Genomic DNA, 18,157 nt, shown 5'->3' with positions numbered 1-18,157 from the left:
TTGGGCAGAAGAGGAGTGAATGTGGGCAGAAGCAGAGAATTCAGTTTTTTCGTGCTCTCTCTCAAGATACAGATATATCTCTTTGATGATACATTCAGTGTCATGGATGCACATACTGCTACCATTTTTTTCAATGTACGTACTTTTATTACTATAGCAGTGAAACTTATTTTAATAAGTACTTGCTTAAATTTAATTGTAAGTCTGACATGAATATGTAGTGGATGCTCTCTCAGGGAAGACATTCATACTTGTGATTCACCAAGCTGATTTCCTTCATGCATTTGATTCTGTTCCGGTGAGTTGAATAAATCCGACACTTTTTTATCTTTACTTGATAAAATGTTTAAGTGTAAATTTATCGAAATTTCTTTCATTATGTAATGTGCTGCTGAATATAATTTACTTTATAATAGATTCAATGCCTTTCTACAAGTATTAATTTATTTAAGTATTGTTGAGATTGACATTCTCTTTAACTTGATCTTCTCTGTTGGAGCCTCCATCAAAGCTAATTCTAATTTTAGATTGGTAACTGTTGTTACTTTGAAAGTTATATTTGTTGTCATACCAATGATTTATCTGGCTATCCTCTTAAAGGTAAAACACTCGTAAATAGTGTATGCATGTAGTAGCATAGTTTTTTATCCACGTTGAGAGAATACTAAGCAGCAAACAGTTGTCTTAAATATTTATATTGAATTACTACGGTTTTGCTCAATGCCTTGTTTCTTTGTATGATAATTGTTAATTCTAATCTTTGTTTAATTAGTTAGTTCAGATGAAGTGATATGGGATCACAGTAGGAAACAATCAACTGACCCCATTATATCTAGAGTTTGTGAGTTTTTTTTTTTGCAAGACCTTAATTTTTTAATTGTCAATTGGATCATGTTTTAGTTATATATTGAAATTTTCAACTAAATTTTAGGGAATTATGACATATCGAATGTATCAAAGGGATACCACTTCAGATTATATGTAATGTCATGGAAATGTATTTTTAGAAACACTATGGAAATTAACACACTTACTCCATTATTGACATTTATAATTTATCAGATGTGTGTCAGTATTATCATCATTTATAATCTAGCCAAAGAGCTTTGGAATTCTCAGATGCTAGATGTGATCAATCACAAGTTTGTGAATCATATATATATATATACATATATATATTATCTAATCTTTAGTCATTATTTTTATATCATAACTATCATTTTGGGAGAAATTCAATATTACAGTGTTGATCCTAAACTTGTTGTTAAAATTATTTCGGAATGTCCTTTTAGAAATGAGATTAATCTGTCTTAATTTTGATTTTCATTCATCTAATTAATTTTATTTGTTTTTCAATCTCTTCACGCATTTCGAGTATGTCCATTCCAGTGTCAAGAAAATCGACTTGAGCAGTGTCTATTCTGGAATTGCACATTCGGTTGTATCGGTCTCTTCTTTCCTCGGTAACAACTACTCCTTCAGTTAATCATGGACGTATTATAGTTTTGTAAATATATGTTATAGGTTTCTAACTAATAATAGTTTAAGCAATTTGATATATTTTCATGCTGAATACCCATTAGTTGTAGTAAAGTTGATCAAAAACATACTTCCAATTTAAGTGCGGAAAAAGTAATTGATTGTTCGGGCTTAATAATATACTGGAATTCATATGATAATGAGACAAACATAATTGACCTCTGCCAAACTTTTTTGGAGTCCAAAAAGTTTCGATTTTGAGCTTCATGTAAGTTTATATTGATTGTTATGTTTTGTTTTTATTTCTGTTCTACACAATTAAACTTAACAAAAGACTTTCTTCAACTGATTGTAAGGTTGGAAGATGGAACCATACATATGGCTACCAAAAACAGTGTAGACTTCTATCGCAACTGAATAACTTTAAATATTAAGTCTGCTATAAAACTAAAAGTAGTAGATCTGGCAACTAAATAAGCAGATATTATTGGTGAGATGAATGTATGTTGCTCTAGGTCGTTCCTTTTATACATGGTTCATGACTAATTTTCCCGGAGAGCTATATTTGTATAACTCATTGTTTGGGTGTGATGATCTCTTGTAATCTACATGCAACGTCTCCGTGATATTTTCTCTATTCCATTGTCTTTTAAGTATTCATTCGAGTAAAAAAAATCATTAATTTTTTTTAAAATTATTTCCTTCATGATTCTTAAATACAATATTGATTATATCAATGTTGTTAATAATGAGAAAAGTAGTGATATTATCTGTAGTAAAATATGACAAATTACTAACTTAATTCGGAAAAAATTCATTAAAAAACTGAAATGATTATGATTTTAAGCGGTACATATACATATATTCTTAATATAAAAATAAATGGTATCGCATTCAATTTTTGGCGGTATTTTATCTTAAATAAGATATAATTTATTTTAATTTTAAAAATATCATTTTTATAATGAAATATGACATTTGCAATTAAGAAAATAAATTTATTAGTAAATGCAACGGTAATATTTACATATTTTTATTTTCAAAAAAAATGTGTCCTCCTCTGAGTACGTTTTACAGTTTAAAGATTCAATGGATGATCTTTATCATTCAACGGATAAGCTTCATCAATTGTTGATTCAACATCCGTTGACAGACCATCAACCAACTCTGGTTTCAGTTTCTTCTTGTCTTTCTTTCAGGCTTCTTCACAAAATGATTCAATTCCTTGAACTTTAGCAATCTGTGCACTAAAATACCTAAAAGATTTCCAGGCTTTAATGATTTGTTGCTCACGTTCAAGCTGTTTTCTCATAATTTCCTCTTTATTCAAAGAGTCTGTTAACTTATCTTTAGCAAATTTACAATGAATTTTTAATTTCTCAAACTCAATGAATTGAGTTTCTAACACAACATTTCTATCACTCAAAAACTGATTATTCTCTTTAATTCCAGTGTTCTTTTTAGTGAGTGATTTAAGTGTGACACGCAAATGATAAAATTCAGTAGACATATCATTAATAGCAGTATAGCATCATTGCATTAATCTTTAGAAAGTTGTGAAAGATTTGTAGTGATTACCAGATTGCTGGCTGAGCTAACCTCTATTTTATTTGACTTGGCCATGAGAGCTAGGTTGACATAATTCATGTCTTCATCTGCGTCATCTCCATCAGCTGCCCAGTCATTTTCTTGAGTGATGAAGGCCTTCTTTTTCTGTTTGAGCAGCTCAAAATATTTCTTCTTGTAATCTACAGTCTCAAACCTTTTCTTTTCAGAGATAGGCTTTCTGCACTTATTTGCAAAATGACCACTCATCCCATATTTGAAACATTTGAATTAGCTTTATCAACCATATTTCTGTTGGATTTTGCAGCTCTAAATTTTTTTTTTGAATTTGAGTTTTGCAAATCTTCTAGACAGAAAGGCTAGATTCTCATCAACTTCATCCATGTCATCTTGGCTTGGACATCTTCAGCCATCAACCATTTTCCCTTTCTCAGCTCAGACCTGCCTTCATAAACATTACTATTTGGTGCAGTTTTAACAGCATCAACCTTCAATTCTGCCACTCTCTCTTGCTCAGCTACCAATGCTACATATCCACCTTTCTTTCTACCTTTCTTTATCAGCTCATCTTGTTCCATTTTAAGCTCATAGGTCTTTAAAATTTCATACAGTCTCTCAAGAGTAAAGTCCTAATACTCTTGTGAATTTATGAGAGAGATTGTCACTGGCTTCCATTCTTTTGGTAAAGACCTCAGAAATTTTAGGTTGGAATCCTTGGTTTGGTAGACCCTCCCATACAACTTTAGACCATTCAGTAGTTTTGAAATCTACTGAAAGTTTCACTCAGTGACTCACCTTCTTCAAAGTAAAAATATTCATACTGTTGTATGAGAAGCTGCATTTTATTTTCTCTTACTTGCTAAGTTCCCTCACACAGCACTTGAACAGTATCTCAAATCTCCTTAGCAGTTTTGCAGTTTATGACATTTTCAAACATGTCATGATCCATATCATTGAACAGAATGTTCATGGCCTTTTTATCTTTGTGAACTGCTTCAATGTCTTCATCAATCTATTTTGATTTGGGCTTTGGCACTGTCTGCTCATTTTCAGTTGCTTCTTTACCATCTGTTGCAACCCTGCGAGGGACATGAGGTCCATTCTCTATGCACTTGACTTAGATTTCATCTTGAGAGAGTAGATGAAGGTGCATCTTCACTTTCTAGTGATGATAGTTGTCTTTATCCAGAATTGGAATCTTAATGCTTACATCCATCCCGCTCATGTTGTTGATTGCTTTGATCTATAAACTCTTTATATGTTAAGAGCTTACTCTAATACCAATTGTTATTCCCTAACAATACCGCAACAGAATTACAGAAGGGCTTTAAATGGAATTCTGGTTTCTTTTTGCTATTCTGAAAAATTCTTTCTTAAATATACAACTGTGTTTTGAATATGCAAGAATACAAATTAGACTTTCAAAGTATTCAACAAACACAAAGTAAATAAACACAAGTTTAAAAACTTTTTTGTGGATTTGTATTTTCACCAGAGATGTGTATATTGAAGAAATCTATGTGATGTAAGAATGCACACAACTGCTTACAAGTAAGTAGGAACTAGAGAGTATTTCTCAAGATACAGCTTGCTTTCTACTTGTTGTTCTAGTTGATTTCTTAGTTCTAAGTTACTTGCTACACTTAGTTTATATATCAGCAAGTTACATGTTCAATAAGACAAATAATATTCAATCAGCTAGGTCCATGCACATGCTTTTTCATATCTCTGTCCAATACAATCCAAGTTAGATACAGCATCTTTGAACAAGCTTTTTGCATGGAAATAGAAATGCTTCATTTTCTTCTAACACATGCAAACAGGCTCCCACATTCCTTTTGTGCATTATCAACACATGTGACTCTGTCAGCTTCTGACAAGTCACTATCAACTGATATCTTGTTGATTATCCATTAAAGTTTCATAGGAGTTATCCGCTGATACTATATTGATGTCATTCGTTGAAACTTTCTTTATAGCATCCATTGACAACTTTAACTATTATCCGTTGAAGGCTTGACTTATTCATTGAAGGCATATTGATTTATCTGCTGAAACTTGTAGAGTCATCCGTTGAAGCTTTGTAGATTAGCAGTTGAAGTTATTTTCATTGCAATTGATACTCTTTCACTTATACAAAATTACAAGGCATATTCAATTTACAATTCACCCGCCTATTTTGTATATCTTGTTAGAAGTCAACATGACTTAGAAACTACTAAAAACTACCCAATCCTCCATCTATTCCAGTGTACAGAATTTGTTGCAAACTTATTTACATAAGATACTACTTTAACGGATTGATAAATGTGGTTATCTGTTGAAAGTTATAAAAGACACTTAATAAATTTACTTAAGGTATTTTGGTGAATTATCATCAAGATCACAACATATTCCTAATAAGTCCGTAAGCCGCATAATTTTCATAAGACTATGCTTATGAATGTCCCATTTCCCGATCCAAAGTCCGTAAGCCACACAATTGTTAAAAGACTGTGCTTACCAATTTCTCATTTCCCGGTCCAAAGTCCTCGGTACATGAACCATCATAGCATTAAAAATAGTTTTTCGGTTCATTTGTGTTTCCAATCAAAATTTATAAAAGTAGATTTGATCTGAATTGCACACTAATGAGATATACTTGTGATCTATAAATTGTTAAAGGTAAAAAAATGTAGATCATCACTTTCTCATATCGGTCGAACCATCATAGTTTGGCTCTGAAATGTATATCCAGTCCGGTATGTCTTGTGCCCCCACGTGACTCGTTGCTTCATTAATGAACTGGTTCGTCACTAATTTAAGACGTATACATATTATATCATCGTGTAAGTGTCGATAGTTCATCAGAACTTAATTATTTGTTAACCCCAAGTGATATATCAGAAGTTCGGGTTTTAATCAATTTATTGTCACAAATGATTGTCAATTGGTCACAGATCTGGGATGGAAATTCGATTCCTCCCCAAAGCGTTTGATGACTGGTCACTTGTCCCGGATTTAACAATTTTGTTGTCCCAAGTGACTCTCGGGTAAACGCTTGTTTGGGTTATATTAATTTTTGTTTGGGTTGAATCGATTTTTCTTCCATAATATATATGCGTAAAAACTTGAGGGAAAATATTGATTTTTGCACAACATGAAAAATATGAGTGCTAAAGAAATATAGCATTTATCTTGATTTTTCCGTGAAGATTTTGATTTTGGATTTAAAAGCTCTAATCAGAGCCTTTTGTGATTCCAGCTTGTACTACTTTGATTTTCCAATGATTCAATTCCCTCTGAAATTTTTATATCGTGAACATAGGGCCTTTAAAGTGCACACAGTGGCAAAATATTTCTTCCAAAGAAACCATGCTTTGTTTGTTATCATATTGCTCGAAAATTGTCTTTTGAATTCCAGCAATTTGCTGAATTAATTTTATCTCCTTCTCTGTACTTTTCTGAATTTAATTTATCACTTTCTCAGCTTTCACTTCTCAGTCCCCTGATGTCAACCAAAATGAATTTTGCAGTCCTTGATTGTACTGCATTTCACAAGATCGTCTTTCATAATAGTTGTTTATAGTCGACAATGCTGAATTATAATCTGATTTTTATTTTGAAGTTAAAACTGCTCTGCCTTATTTGTGGAATTATTTTTCTGGTAATTGATACCCTTCCTTTTAATTCTTCGACGGGATTTTGGCGATTAGTAGCACCAGTGTTGTACCTGGTGATTGTAAAAGCTCTTTCCTGCTTGAATAATACTGCAGTTTAATCTCTTCTTCCACGCCTTCTGTTGTTAATTAGGCTGATAACACTTGGTAGGCTGATAAGTCGCCAAGTTGGTCTGTGTTGTGTTTGAATGTTGTCATTCCGGTCAATAGTTGTTGCAGCAGAATTCATTTGAATCCCATAAGTGATCTGCAATTTCTGCTATAATACTCTTTTTTTCCTAAATCTCCCCTCGTGCAACGAGCTTCTGCGTTTCATATTATGGTTACTTTGCTGGTTTGAACCTCCATTCTTTAGACTAACGATAGGGTTCATAATAAGGCTCGTATAAGCAGTCACCATTCTCAAGACTCTAATGTAGCCCTGCCAAGAATTATTTTTACTAGTACCTCCGTGCAATATCCTGCGGAACCTTGCCACCATAACTTTGCTTTTATTTCTTTGCTTTCTCCAAGTCATCAAAGCACCAACCATGCACATCTCTTTGTGTGTTTATCTTCTTTTTTTTCTTTCATAGCTGTAGTACTTTTTTGTAGGCCTCTGCCCTCTGATTAAATCGCACTAAAGTGCATTTGACCACTACCATGTTTTTGCAGAAGAAGGTGATTCTCAAGTTGTTTAGAGTCTGATTAGGTAAATCTTATCATTTGCTAATCAGAAACAAAAATTTGAGCAATAAAGTTTTCTGCAGTGCAAGTCTTCTAAGCGCAAAACAGAACTCCTCTCTTTCAATTTCAAGTTCCCTCTGAAAAATGCTACATCCAACTCGACTTCCCACAACCCGCTATATAAGATTTTTCTTAGCATAATCTTGAAAAAGGTTGTATCGTAATTTGTACATAATTTTATCTTTATATCTCCCTAAAAACCGCTTTCAGAACTAGTAGAGCACACCCATTTGGCCATCGTTCGTATCAACACCAATTTAGCTGCTTTGTGATTTTTTTAATATCTAATTTACAAGGGTACAAAAAATATGTACAATTTATTTTTCAGATCTTGGTATAATATAGATGAGATGAACTAATAGATTTGAACTAAAATGTACAAATGCAATGGATTTTTGTTTACTGATGATCCTAATATTGAATCATATTTAAGTGAGGAACAACGATCTTTATTGATACTATTTTTCCAACCGTTCTCATATGTAGGGCAACTAGTCTCTGTTTATTGGGGACCCTTAATGGGCTTTTCCTCTACAATTGGGCCCCTATTGGGCCTCCTATTACAAGATTATATATTAAAGTCCCTATCTATAGTCCTTCTTTATTCTCAGGCCCAACATTTGTCCCCCACGAACATTATTGCAATATCTTTAGATTTGCTGCTATAGTTCCTTATTAAAACCTGTAAAAAATACAAAATAAAGACCAAAATAGAGAATAAGCTAAAATATAAAATATTAAGATTTTTTTTTCTTTTTTTTTTACATGCTTCCTTTTATTATTTTGTTTTCATCATTTAGTTGTATGTTTAGGGGGCGTGTAATGATTAGCAGTCCAATGTGTATAGATTTTTAAATATGAGAAGTCTTTTCACCTTCCCTATCTTCTATCAAACAGGTGCTACAGTATTTTTTTAAAAGGACCGTGCTTTTCCTCCGGCGTCTCCACTCATGTAAGTCTTCTGTAACTTAAAGCTTTATTCTGATTAACTCTTTAACATTTTAGTGTCGTAATCTTGGTTTGTAGCCTTTGTTTTGAGTCTTGGCTATCCACGTTAATATCTTTACAGTTCCTTCTTTATTCGATTCCATAGCTAAACCGACTTCTGCTTCATCCGATCTCTTTCGCAATCCTGAGAAGCGCCCTTTAGATGAGGGTGACGAAGAATCTGCCATAAACTTAGATAATCTTGAGATTCCCAATTTGAATTCGTGTAAATCCTTCGACTTCATGAATGAAGACGAGATCTTCTCTGACGTCGAAGTAGCTTCGAAGGAATCTCCCCCGCTCAGCCCTCGTACATTGGAGTATAGAGAGAGAGTTCTTCGTGAAAGCTTAGAACTTGGTCGTCTTGAGTTCCCCCAGGGTAGCAGCCTTGATTACATAAGCCATTTTACTAACCATAAATTATATATGACCAAACTAGAGTCTTGGGTTGACCTAAACAATGGGTATAGATTACGTATCCCGACCCCCGAAGAGCGGATGTGGGTTATGCCGGAATTCGGTATGCACGGTATCCCCTTAATTATGTTCGAGTATGGTCTTCGACTCCCGATGCACCCCTTCCACTTAGCTATGTACGAGGCTATAGGGTGTGGGGTCGCCCAGTTGTCGCTTAACTCGGTAGCTCAGATTAGTGATTTTATAGCTTTGTGTAACGAGAAGGAAAGGATTCCTTCTGTGAAACTGTTTTTTTCGATTTATTGTGTTCGATACCATAACGGCCAGGTCTATTTAGATACCCAAAGTAAGCGACCTAAGATTGTAAGTGTGAAATCCTCTGACTCAGGATATCATCCTAAGTGGGTTTATATCGGGGGTAAGGATTTAGAGTTTGTGAGGCCTTGTCGTAAAGTAACTCAGTCGACGGTCGAGTATTTGAACAGTCTTGATAAGTATGATAGTGAATATCTTGATAGATTTTAGGGGTCGAGACCCGTTTTTACGCATAACGATTTAAAAGACTCTAAGTTTCTTGAAGGGCATAACCGTAAGTTTTTTGCTACTTGTCCTTTTAAGTTTCCTCCTCTCCCTTTATTTTTCTTTATATACTTCCGTTAATGTGGTTTTATATGTGTTTTATTTCAGTTGCTGGAAGTTCCTTGAGAAAGCTTTTGGACCGTGGAGTTTCGGTGGAAATGGACAAGGCCATGATGATGTTGGTTAAGAAATCCAAGGCTGGAGTTGTCGATGCACCGAGGGTTGATGAGAATACTTCATCAAAAACAATTTCGATTGAGCTGTTGGATGATAACGGTAACAAGGTGGTCGGGGGGTCTGAACGTGTCCCTTTTGAGGGGGTCGAGACACCTTCTCGGAAGAGGGCGAGGACTGTAACTGTTGAGATTCCAGATGACACAGAAAAAGAGGCTCGTGAAAGTGCTGCGGGTTCTGGAGTGAACAGAACTTTGACGATAATTGGGAATCGGAGGATTATACAGCCTACCGTTGACCCTGAGGTGAGCAAGGAAGTTATTCGTGTTGAGATTCGTCCCACCGAGAGATGGGTTGGTGGCTCGACAGTTCCTCTTCGAACTTTCCGAGTTTTTAATCTGCCTCAAGATTCCAGTGCTTATGCTAAAAGATCCAGAACGGATCTCGTTGATCGATGCTTATGGAGAGCTAGAAGGGTATGCGTTTCTTTTTTAGATGCTTATTTAACCTATTTCTTAGATATTGTAATTATATATCTCGTTGGTCAAAACCTTTATTTTTGTTTATGTTTTGACAGTTTTTGTCCAATATGGTGCACCTTCTTAAGGATTATAGAGCTGATGAGAGCGGGGATTCTTCTTCAAAGCTTGAAGAAGAGAGGGATATTTTAAAGAGTGAGAAAAAGAAGCTTGAAAATGATTTTATTGATGCAAGGAGTCGTATTGTCGAGATTTCGAAGGCAAACTCAGCTTTTCGAACTAAGGTGTGCGAATCACATATTTTTCTCTTTTAAATTATTTTTAATTATATGCTCGTTTTATAGCTACATATTTTGTCTAATGTAGATAAGTGAATTGGAGTTGACTAATGATTCCTTAAAAAAGGAATCAGAGGGTGTCGGGTCCCGACTGATGAGTGCTGAAACTTCTCTTGGTGAGGAGAAGCAGAAGCGTGAGGCCCTGGAAGTCGAAGTCGTCACTCTTTGTGAGAAAAACGAAGCTTTGGAGACGGACAATTTGAATTCAATCTTATGGTAAGATGACTAAATAAATTGGACATACAGCTAAGAGTTATGTACAAAAGAACCAAATACTGAAAGCAAATCACCTCCACCCTTCAGCAGCTGATGTCAAAGTACTTGGGGTCCGATGGAACATGATATTCCACATTTAACTGCAATGTCCAATAACGCATGCTCGTCAGATTATAACACAGATAAAAATTCTGCATGACTTGCAGGTTTATGGTAGGTTTATATTTTGTTTGCACCTGCGGCATCTATGACCAAGAAACAGATCAGAATATCAGATTTTGCAGAGTAGGTTCTTCCTGCTTCCCTGATATTATGATCTTCAGGTATTGACCGGGATTGTAAATTTATTCAGTCTCGGGGATTATCAAAACTATAATACCGTGATTGCATGCTAACAAGCGAAACAAGTTCAGTTAAAGCCTAATGTACTTTACTGAGTTGAGTACTGACTCTCTTAACCTCTGAATTATTGCAAAAAAAGTATGAAGGATTTATCAAGTACGTCCGAAAATTTTATATAGGGGGAAACAATATATATTGTAAAGAATAGCATACACGTTCAGCTCGAAAATAGTGAATGACTTATCATACCTTGCCCTCATCAGCATCTGAATGACGTTGAGGAAACACCACCCTCATGTCATTATATAAGTAGAAGCGCCTTTCACCTTCAGAGTTTTTATTTTTCTGTTCTGGTTCAGATAAAGGGTCAAACTTGCATTTTTGGGCTGTCCTCGAGAATTTTCTAGGGAAGGGGCACATAAAGCGGAGATGAAGAGCGTAGCGCAGAACACCAGATACACTTGTATTTTCATTCACCTTTAGGGAGGCAATTATAGATCTACTTTCAGCAATTCTTGATATAGTTTCAGTGATTTCATCAATGCCATCAGTATTTATATGTTCCTTTTGATCTAATTCACCAGAAGGTAACAACAGTCTGGTAAGATCCCGAGGAAAGCTAGAGTATAACTTGTTTGAACCATCCTCAGTAGACTTCTGCACTCTACTTGATTCAGTAGACAATGTTTTGCTTTGTAGTAAAAGACTACTATTTAGATCCGAAGAAACATTGCCATCTTTCTCATCTTTAGATCCAACATTCCCTGGTCCAGCTGATAGATTGATCTTTTGGCGCATAAATGTCTATAGGATAGGATATTTAACAAAAAATTAACGAGCGTACTGCACAAAGAAATCCACTGCAAATATGGTTCCTACTAACAAATAAGCATATCAATATGAATTGTAAATTACGTGTTTTATCGGCCCTTGGCTCAGTCATGCACAACCATGAATCTCTAAACATGCAAAATAAAACCAGTTACAAATGTCTAGGGCATTTCACCACAACCACTCAACTTGTTTAAATGTAATAAGCACCTCTATTTTGCAATCCTAACTTTCCACCTATATATGCTCAATGCTGTCTGCACATCAAGCAGAATTATATTATATGAGAGAACAAAGCCACGGGTGTGACAGTGGGAGTCTGTCCAAACTCCAACTATACAAAAATTAAAAGTAAGTAAACAAATTCTTATTCCAAGGATTATATGTTTTCTTAGTCGTTTTCTCTGGTTTTTTTGCTATGGGCTCTAGCACTGCTGGCAGGCATCAAGAGTTGTTGTTTATCCATTTAATTATGTGTTTCATCAAGGTTTTGTAGATGCTGTTGAGAAGTAAAAGAGAAGTTGGTGTGTAGGATGATATACTACATAAATATTGAATCAGAAAAAGTATGCTGTGTAAATAATTTGTATCAAAAGCACGTCTATTGAGAGAATCCCGCTCAAGAAATCTGCATATAGTTGAAGTTTCGATGTTGCATAAAAACTGTATAATTTATTTCCTTACTTACCTTAGTACCAACTGGCATGTCACTTAAATCATAGTTACAAAAGAAAGTGTGTATGGGCGTCTTTTCTGGATTACTGAGGACCTGACATATGCAACATATATCAATAAAAAGAAATAAAGTATTTGCTTATGCTGTACCAAAAGAACATGGTTGGTTACAAACTATAATCATGTATTTATGAATGTGGTAAACACATGAATGTGTTGGATGATTAGTCAGATTATGAGAATGAACTGATGGTCTAATGCAGAAGGAGCCAGTTAACCAAACTAGTCAGTGATGTTGCTAAATACTAATACAAAAGGACAGGAGGAGGAGATAGCTAAAGTATAAAAAAACTGTACCAACTGTATTCGTCCTTTCATTGGCACACGCATGCGGCTCATGTTTGCCAGGGAATCACCACTGCTGTAACTCCTCTTCATTTTTGGACCCTTAACCTTCTTTGCCGGTGAATTTCCTACAAGATTAACAGAAGAATAATACAGCAAGCAATTATCCCCATCTACACTTGTTACTGCAAATGGAAGTTTCTGAGGACGCGGTGAAAAACTTCCTCCAGTAACGTTAAGTATGGCAAGGAATCCACCAATTTTCTGCATGAGAAGAACATGAAGAAGTTATTACTGAAATACAAGTACATGAAAAAATAGTAGAACCAGATTAGATGTTACAAAACCACAGTAAATCTATCAACAATAAAGAAATTCAAAAAAATACAGGAAAACTAATTGCTATATGGCAATACCGGAATACATGCATAACAGGCTCCCTTGACAATGATATATGGACTCTAACCTGATTGACAATTCCAGATGTTAAGCGTCCAGATAACAATGACTCCTCGAAAGAACCCACTAATGACCTCCTTACAGACAATGCACTTAGACTTCTTCCAAACCTAGTAAACTTATTGGTAGGTGTAGAATCCTGACAATAGTTGTCTTCCACGACTCTCATACTTTCAGGGGTGAACTGACCAATCTCCTGCTGCAAATTTTCAACTTCGGTTAATGATTTACATGTCATTTGAACGTCCGCTTTTTTCTTAGAAGATATAATTCCAAGAAAAGTTCCGTCAAGTGAATTTTCCATATCCTTCAATGTTAGATAGCTGCAATCTAATTCTTTGCTGATATCAGGACACCTTCCTGATGTTTTCATTCTCCCTGAGAATTTGGGACCAAGAGGTGATAAAGACAGAGATGAGGAGGCTACCTTATCTGGTAATATGAGGGAATCCCCTCTGTGAAAGGATGATGAAAAACCCAGAGGTAAAGCTTCCTTCCTATTAAGCAAAGGCCCGTCAGTAAGAGAGCTGAAGTTTGTTACATGATGTACATTCTGTGAAGTTATCCTTTCTTGGAAGCTGGACGTAGACCAACTAAGATGGCTGAAATAGTTGGTGCTGCCTATATGAGCTTTTTTATGCTCATGTGAAATTGCATTATTGCTTGCTACACTGCTTACTTTAGAATCACGGTTATAGATGGTGCCACCAATATTTAGATGTTCCCCGTTAAATTGATCAGTTATAAGCATCCCATTTATAGGTGACAACATTCGCTTCTTAACTACTGATCCATTCATAGTTGCAGTTTCAGAAGAAGTAACCTTAGATGGTGAATAAAGCTCGTCATGTTGGTCATCATCTGTGTCAAAGGCAGGGGATTTTAAAGGCTTAGATTCGAACCCCACTATTCTGGAAACAGGATTCAGAATATTTCTCCTACTTCTATTACTGATTATGCAGCTTTTTTCTATGGAACCAGTCTTCAATCTGTTAGCACTGGTAACACCATCTTTAGGTGCATTCGCACTGTCTGGCTCATTTGATGTTGTACAAATCATATCTTCTGGCATTCGATTGCCAAAAAAATTTAGGCACGTACCGCTCACATCACAACTGCTTCCTCCAACAAATTGTGATGGAATTTGAACAAATGTGCTCAAAGATAGTGCCACTTCATCAGCAATGCTGGTGGAGGGGACATGAGGTAAACCCATGACAAATCTTGATGAAGGAGTTCTCTAGAAAATTCTAAGGATCCTCAACTTGTATGGAAATTGGAAGCTATCTAATCCACTTAAATCCGATGATTTCCTATACAATCCCAGATCAGCCAGATAACATATGTCTGACATTACTACCAGCATAACAAAATTCAATTTTTAACCCCATTGCAGCTACAATAGAATAAAAATCACTGGAGCCTGATTACACCTAACCAATTTTCATGTTTGTTTAGGAGGAGTCACTATCTACCTATGGAAGTATGGAACTGCAACTTTATTTCAATATCAATTACTACAAAAGGTGGTACTATTACCAGAACATAAACTGAAGGAGAAAAATTATCAATGTCACCTTCAGAACAGCAAGCACAACCGAATAGGCTGTAATAGTAATTTCCGCAGGAATAAAATTTAACTCCTGAAAAATGATTGCACAAATGTCAGCCCAATGTGATACAAATTGTGAAGACAACAGAAGTAATGACACAATCAGTTCTAACCCAAAATTAACTTCAAGAGGCATATTAGAAAGGGGGGGGCGAGATTCTAACTAACAAATTTTCACATTTGACTACAGAAATTCACTTCGGTTTATTGCTAAGACTCTTCTAAAGCAAACAAATTCCAGGTAAACTGTTAACATGAGTATAAGAAGCTAATTTGCAGTCCCTGCATCATTTTACTATCACAAACAACAGCTCAAAAACAGAAAAGCTCACTTATGCTATTGTTGACTAGCTGAAGAAATGTTATTACTCAAGAAGACTAATACTACTACATAATTTATAGCCACAACTACACTCAAAACTGGTTACATTGTTTCACAGTTTGCTTTTCTCAAACCAAGCTATTTCAGATATTGCACACGAGGTCAAGTAAAGCGTTTAAACAATGACAAGGGTTATCAACTTATCAAACACTGAATTCATTTGATGTATAAGCAGAAATAGAACTATGACATTATAGTGATGCATCAAGAAAAAATAATGGAATGTAGTACAAAGTCATCTGAAGCACCATTTAAGTCTCAAAAACTCGATCCTCATATCAATGGTGATCAATCATCAATCTAAGGGCGAAACTATCATAACTCAATTTCAAAAACATAACTTGCACAATACCATGATCAAACCATTACTAACGTAAAATCAAAAAAATGATCTGCTTGACCAGCTAGGACTAAAATAGATAAAGATCAAAACTTCCGATCATCAGCTCAAACTTTCTCCACAACTTTCAGCTAAGCAAAACACAAAATCAATGACAAAAATCAACAAAATTTCGAGAAATCACATCAGTTCTTCCCCAGCAAAACAAAGCATTTGTAACAATCCAAATAATACAAACACAGAGCACAATACCAACCCACCCCTTTTATCAGGAATCAAAATCTAAGCTGCCCATTAAAAAATATCAACATCTATACATACAAAACCCACCAGATAAGAAGAGCAGACAATGATGCATCAATCAAATTTGTACCGAATTAGATTAAATTCGGTACAAAGATCCAAATTTTATCAAGAAAATCTGATCAAAGCTAGTTGGTCAAAGTGAATTCTTCACAATCTCGATGTTCTTGATGTTCATCTTGGTAAAAACCCAATATTTATGCCTCAAAAGTTTAAACCTTTGTTTTCTAAAATCTTGTAAAAAAATGTGTCTATATATAGTATGTACAAATAGGGTGAGTTGAGTTGGATGGATAGATAGGCGTGAATGAAAAGCAAAGCAAACCAAAAGTAGACCCATGTATGTATGTTATGTATCCTTTGATTGAGGTTCTCTTTTGTTTTGCATTTCTGTCCACTCTATTCTTATTCCATTCTCTTATTATTATCAAACTCTCCACAACCATCTATATCTTTCTAATCTATTCATACACCTGCACTTTTTTTTTACCACAACCCCCCAATTCGTGATGCTAATATACTTGTTTTTCTATAATTTTATGATCGACATTTGTGTTAAATGCAGAAGCGCGCACAAATTTTTAAAAACACATAATTTTTTTACAACATTAGTTCAACAATACTAACACAATATCGATTTGTGTAATTATGGTTAGGAATCAATAGAATGTCGTTTCTTTAACAATAGTGGTGAAGAGTTCACATGGGTGTCTAATGCCGTTGGCATACGACAATGCAGAGCCTAAAAGTTACCGGAGTTTGAATTGTTGGAGTTTGGTACAAAGCTAAATGTGTGTACTTTGCTTTTCAGTATGTTCCAATGAATAAGAGAAATAATAATCTGTCTAGAGATTTTTAATTACAACAAAAACAATTTTAAAGGCCCCAAGATTATCTCAAATTTATATATAAGCTAACCAACTATGACTCCGTAGAATCATTGAGAAGCAAGCATTTTATATGTAGAAGATAGAACAGAACCACCATTTCCAAACTCCAAAGGATATATGCAACTTGCAAGACTTGTAAAGCGACATACCTTTATATAATAGTAATAGTTATTTACAATCATCTTGATGCGGAGAAGATTACATTACTACATGCAAAAGCCTATCCAAAGTCTCCAAGATACAAAGAAGAAAATAGACTACAACTTACAGAAGCTGCTTATATATACAGTATCCAACATTATATGGAAGATTGATAAAAACTGAAAACATGAACACATTATTCATAGCAGTGGTAGATAGCAACTCTCCTAGGAGGTTGTGGTGGTATACATGTAATGAAGAGCACCATTACAATGACAATCACTGCCACCAATCCCAGAAGAACTGAGTCATTGTCAGACTCACAACACAACTTTCCCATTCTCTTCTTGCTATTGCTCCTGGCTTTGCTTTTTAACTTTAAAACTCACTTGCCATTATGGTTTTTAAGTACAACTAGTTTAAAGCTACAAAGAACCAATAATTCTGGGACTCTACATTTCCCGTGAACCAGATTAGCATTGCTTGTTCTTTCACTATCAATATTTAAATGTTTTTGGTTTATTCTTTCACAAGACTTCCAATTTTAGTTACTTGGCACATACATTATGCATATGTGGTGTATGTGTGACTTCCTCCGAAATAAGATATTAGCTAGCTTTTGAGGCTACCACTGAACCTCTACTACTAATGAACAATGATATGAGTATTGATAGTATTCTTTTTCTTTTTGGTTTTTTATCATAATTTAAATAAACTTTTTTTACAATTTAACCTAATTTGGAAGAGTTTTTTTTGTCAAGACCTAATTTGGGATTGTTGTTCTCAGACTAGTTTAATAGTTTTTAACTTAAATATTATTGAGTAAAATTTAGAAACGGCTTCTCAGACTAGTGTTTTTGACTAAAATTAATGTGTAGGTAATTTAATTTTATATTATCACAGCTCTTTTGCTGTGGAACTTAAAAAACTGCTTTGAATTTGAATTTAACATTTATCATATTACCATCCTGTCTGATTTTTAGAACAACAATTTCTAAGAGTAATCCCAAACAAAACCTAATATACTTTTTTACATAACACTTAAATACAAGTTGTATTTGACTCAGGGCCTGGGCGACTTCTTCAGATGCATGCAAAATTTCATCCTTCTGCTCTGATTCTGATTTATATTCGGAGCCCTAGCATGTGAACTATATATATTGATTAATTGTTACTCGTGTGTTGTAATTTGCAGAAAAACGTTTAGGCATGGATAT

General features: G+C 34.8%; 1 protein-coding gene across 4 annotated transcripts; it reads right to left on the bottom strand.

The window, feature by feature from the left end:
* Positions 1-7,863: 7,863 nt before the first annotated feature.
* LOC141723802 (uncharacterized) lies at positions 7,864-16,365 on the bottom strand. Of its 4 annotated transcripts, none has more exons than XM_074525698.1 (7): positions 15,937-16,359; positions 13,280-14,915; positions 12,826-13,077; positions 12,482-12,562; positions 11,212-11,766; positions 10,695-10,760; positions 7,864-8,112 (listed from the first exon to the last, which is right to left on the bottom strand). In XM_074525698.1, exons 2-6 carry the CDS (start codon positions 14,486-14,488, stop codon positions 10,704-10,706), a joined length of 2,154 nt encoding a protein of 717 aa, XP_074381799.1. In that variant the 5' UTR covers positions 14,489-14,915; positions 15,937-16,359; the 3' UTR covers positions 7,864-8,112; positions 10,695-10,703. The 4 variants fall into 4 exon arrangements, with proteins under 4 accessions (XP_074381799.1, XP_074381800.1, XP_074381798.1 ...); XM_074525699.1 differs by lacking the exon at positions 7,864-8,112 and having other exon boundaries at positions 10,603-10,760; positions 13,280-14,585; positions 14,850-14,915; positions 15,937-16,358; XM_074525697.1 differs by lacking the exon at positions 7,864-8,112 and having other exon boundaries at positions 10,603-10,760; positions 15,937-16,358.
* Positions 16,366-18,157: the final 1,792 nt, after the last annotated feature.

The sequence above is a fragment of the Apium graveolens genome, chromosome 5 (assembly GCF_009905375.1).
Source record: "Apium graveolens cultivar Ventura chromosome 5, ASM990537v1, whole genome shotgun sequence".
NCBI classification, from domain to species: Eukaryota; Viridiplantae; Streptophyta; class Magnoliopsida; order Apiales; family Apiaceae; genus Apium; species Apium graveolens.
Note: the sequence above shows the minus strand (reverse complement) of the source record. Positions and strands in the feature narration are given on the sequence as shown.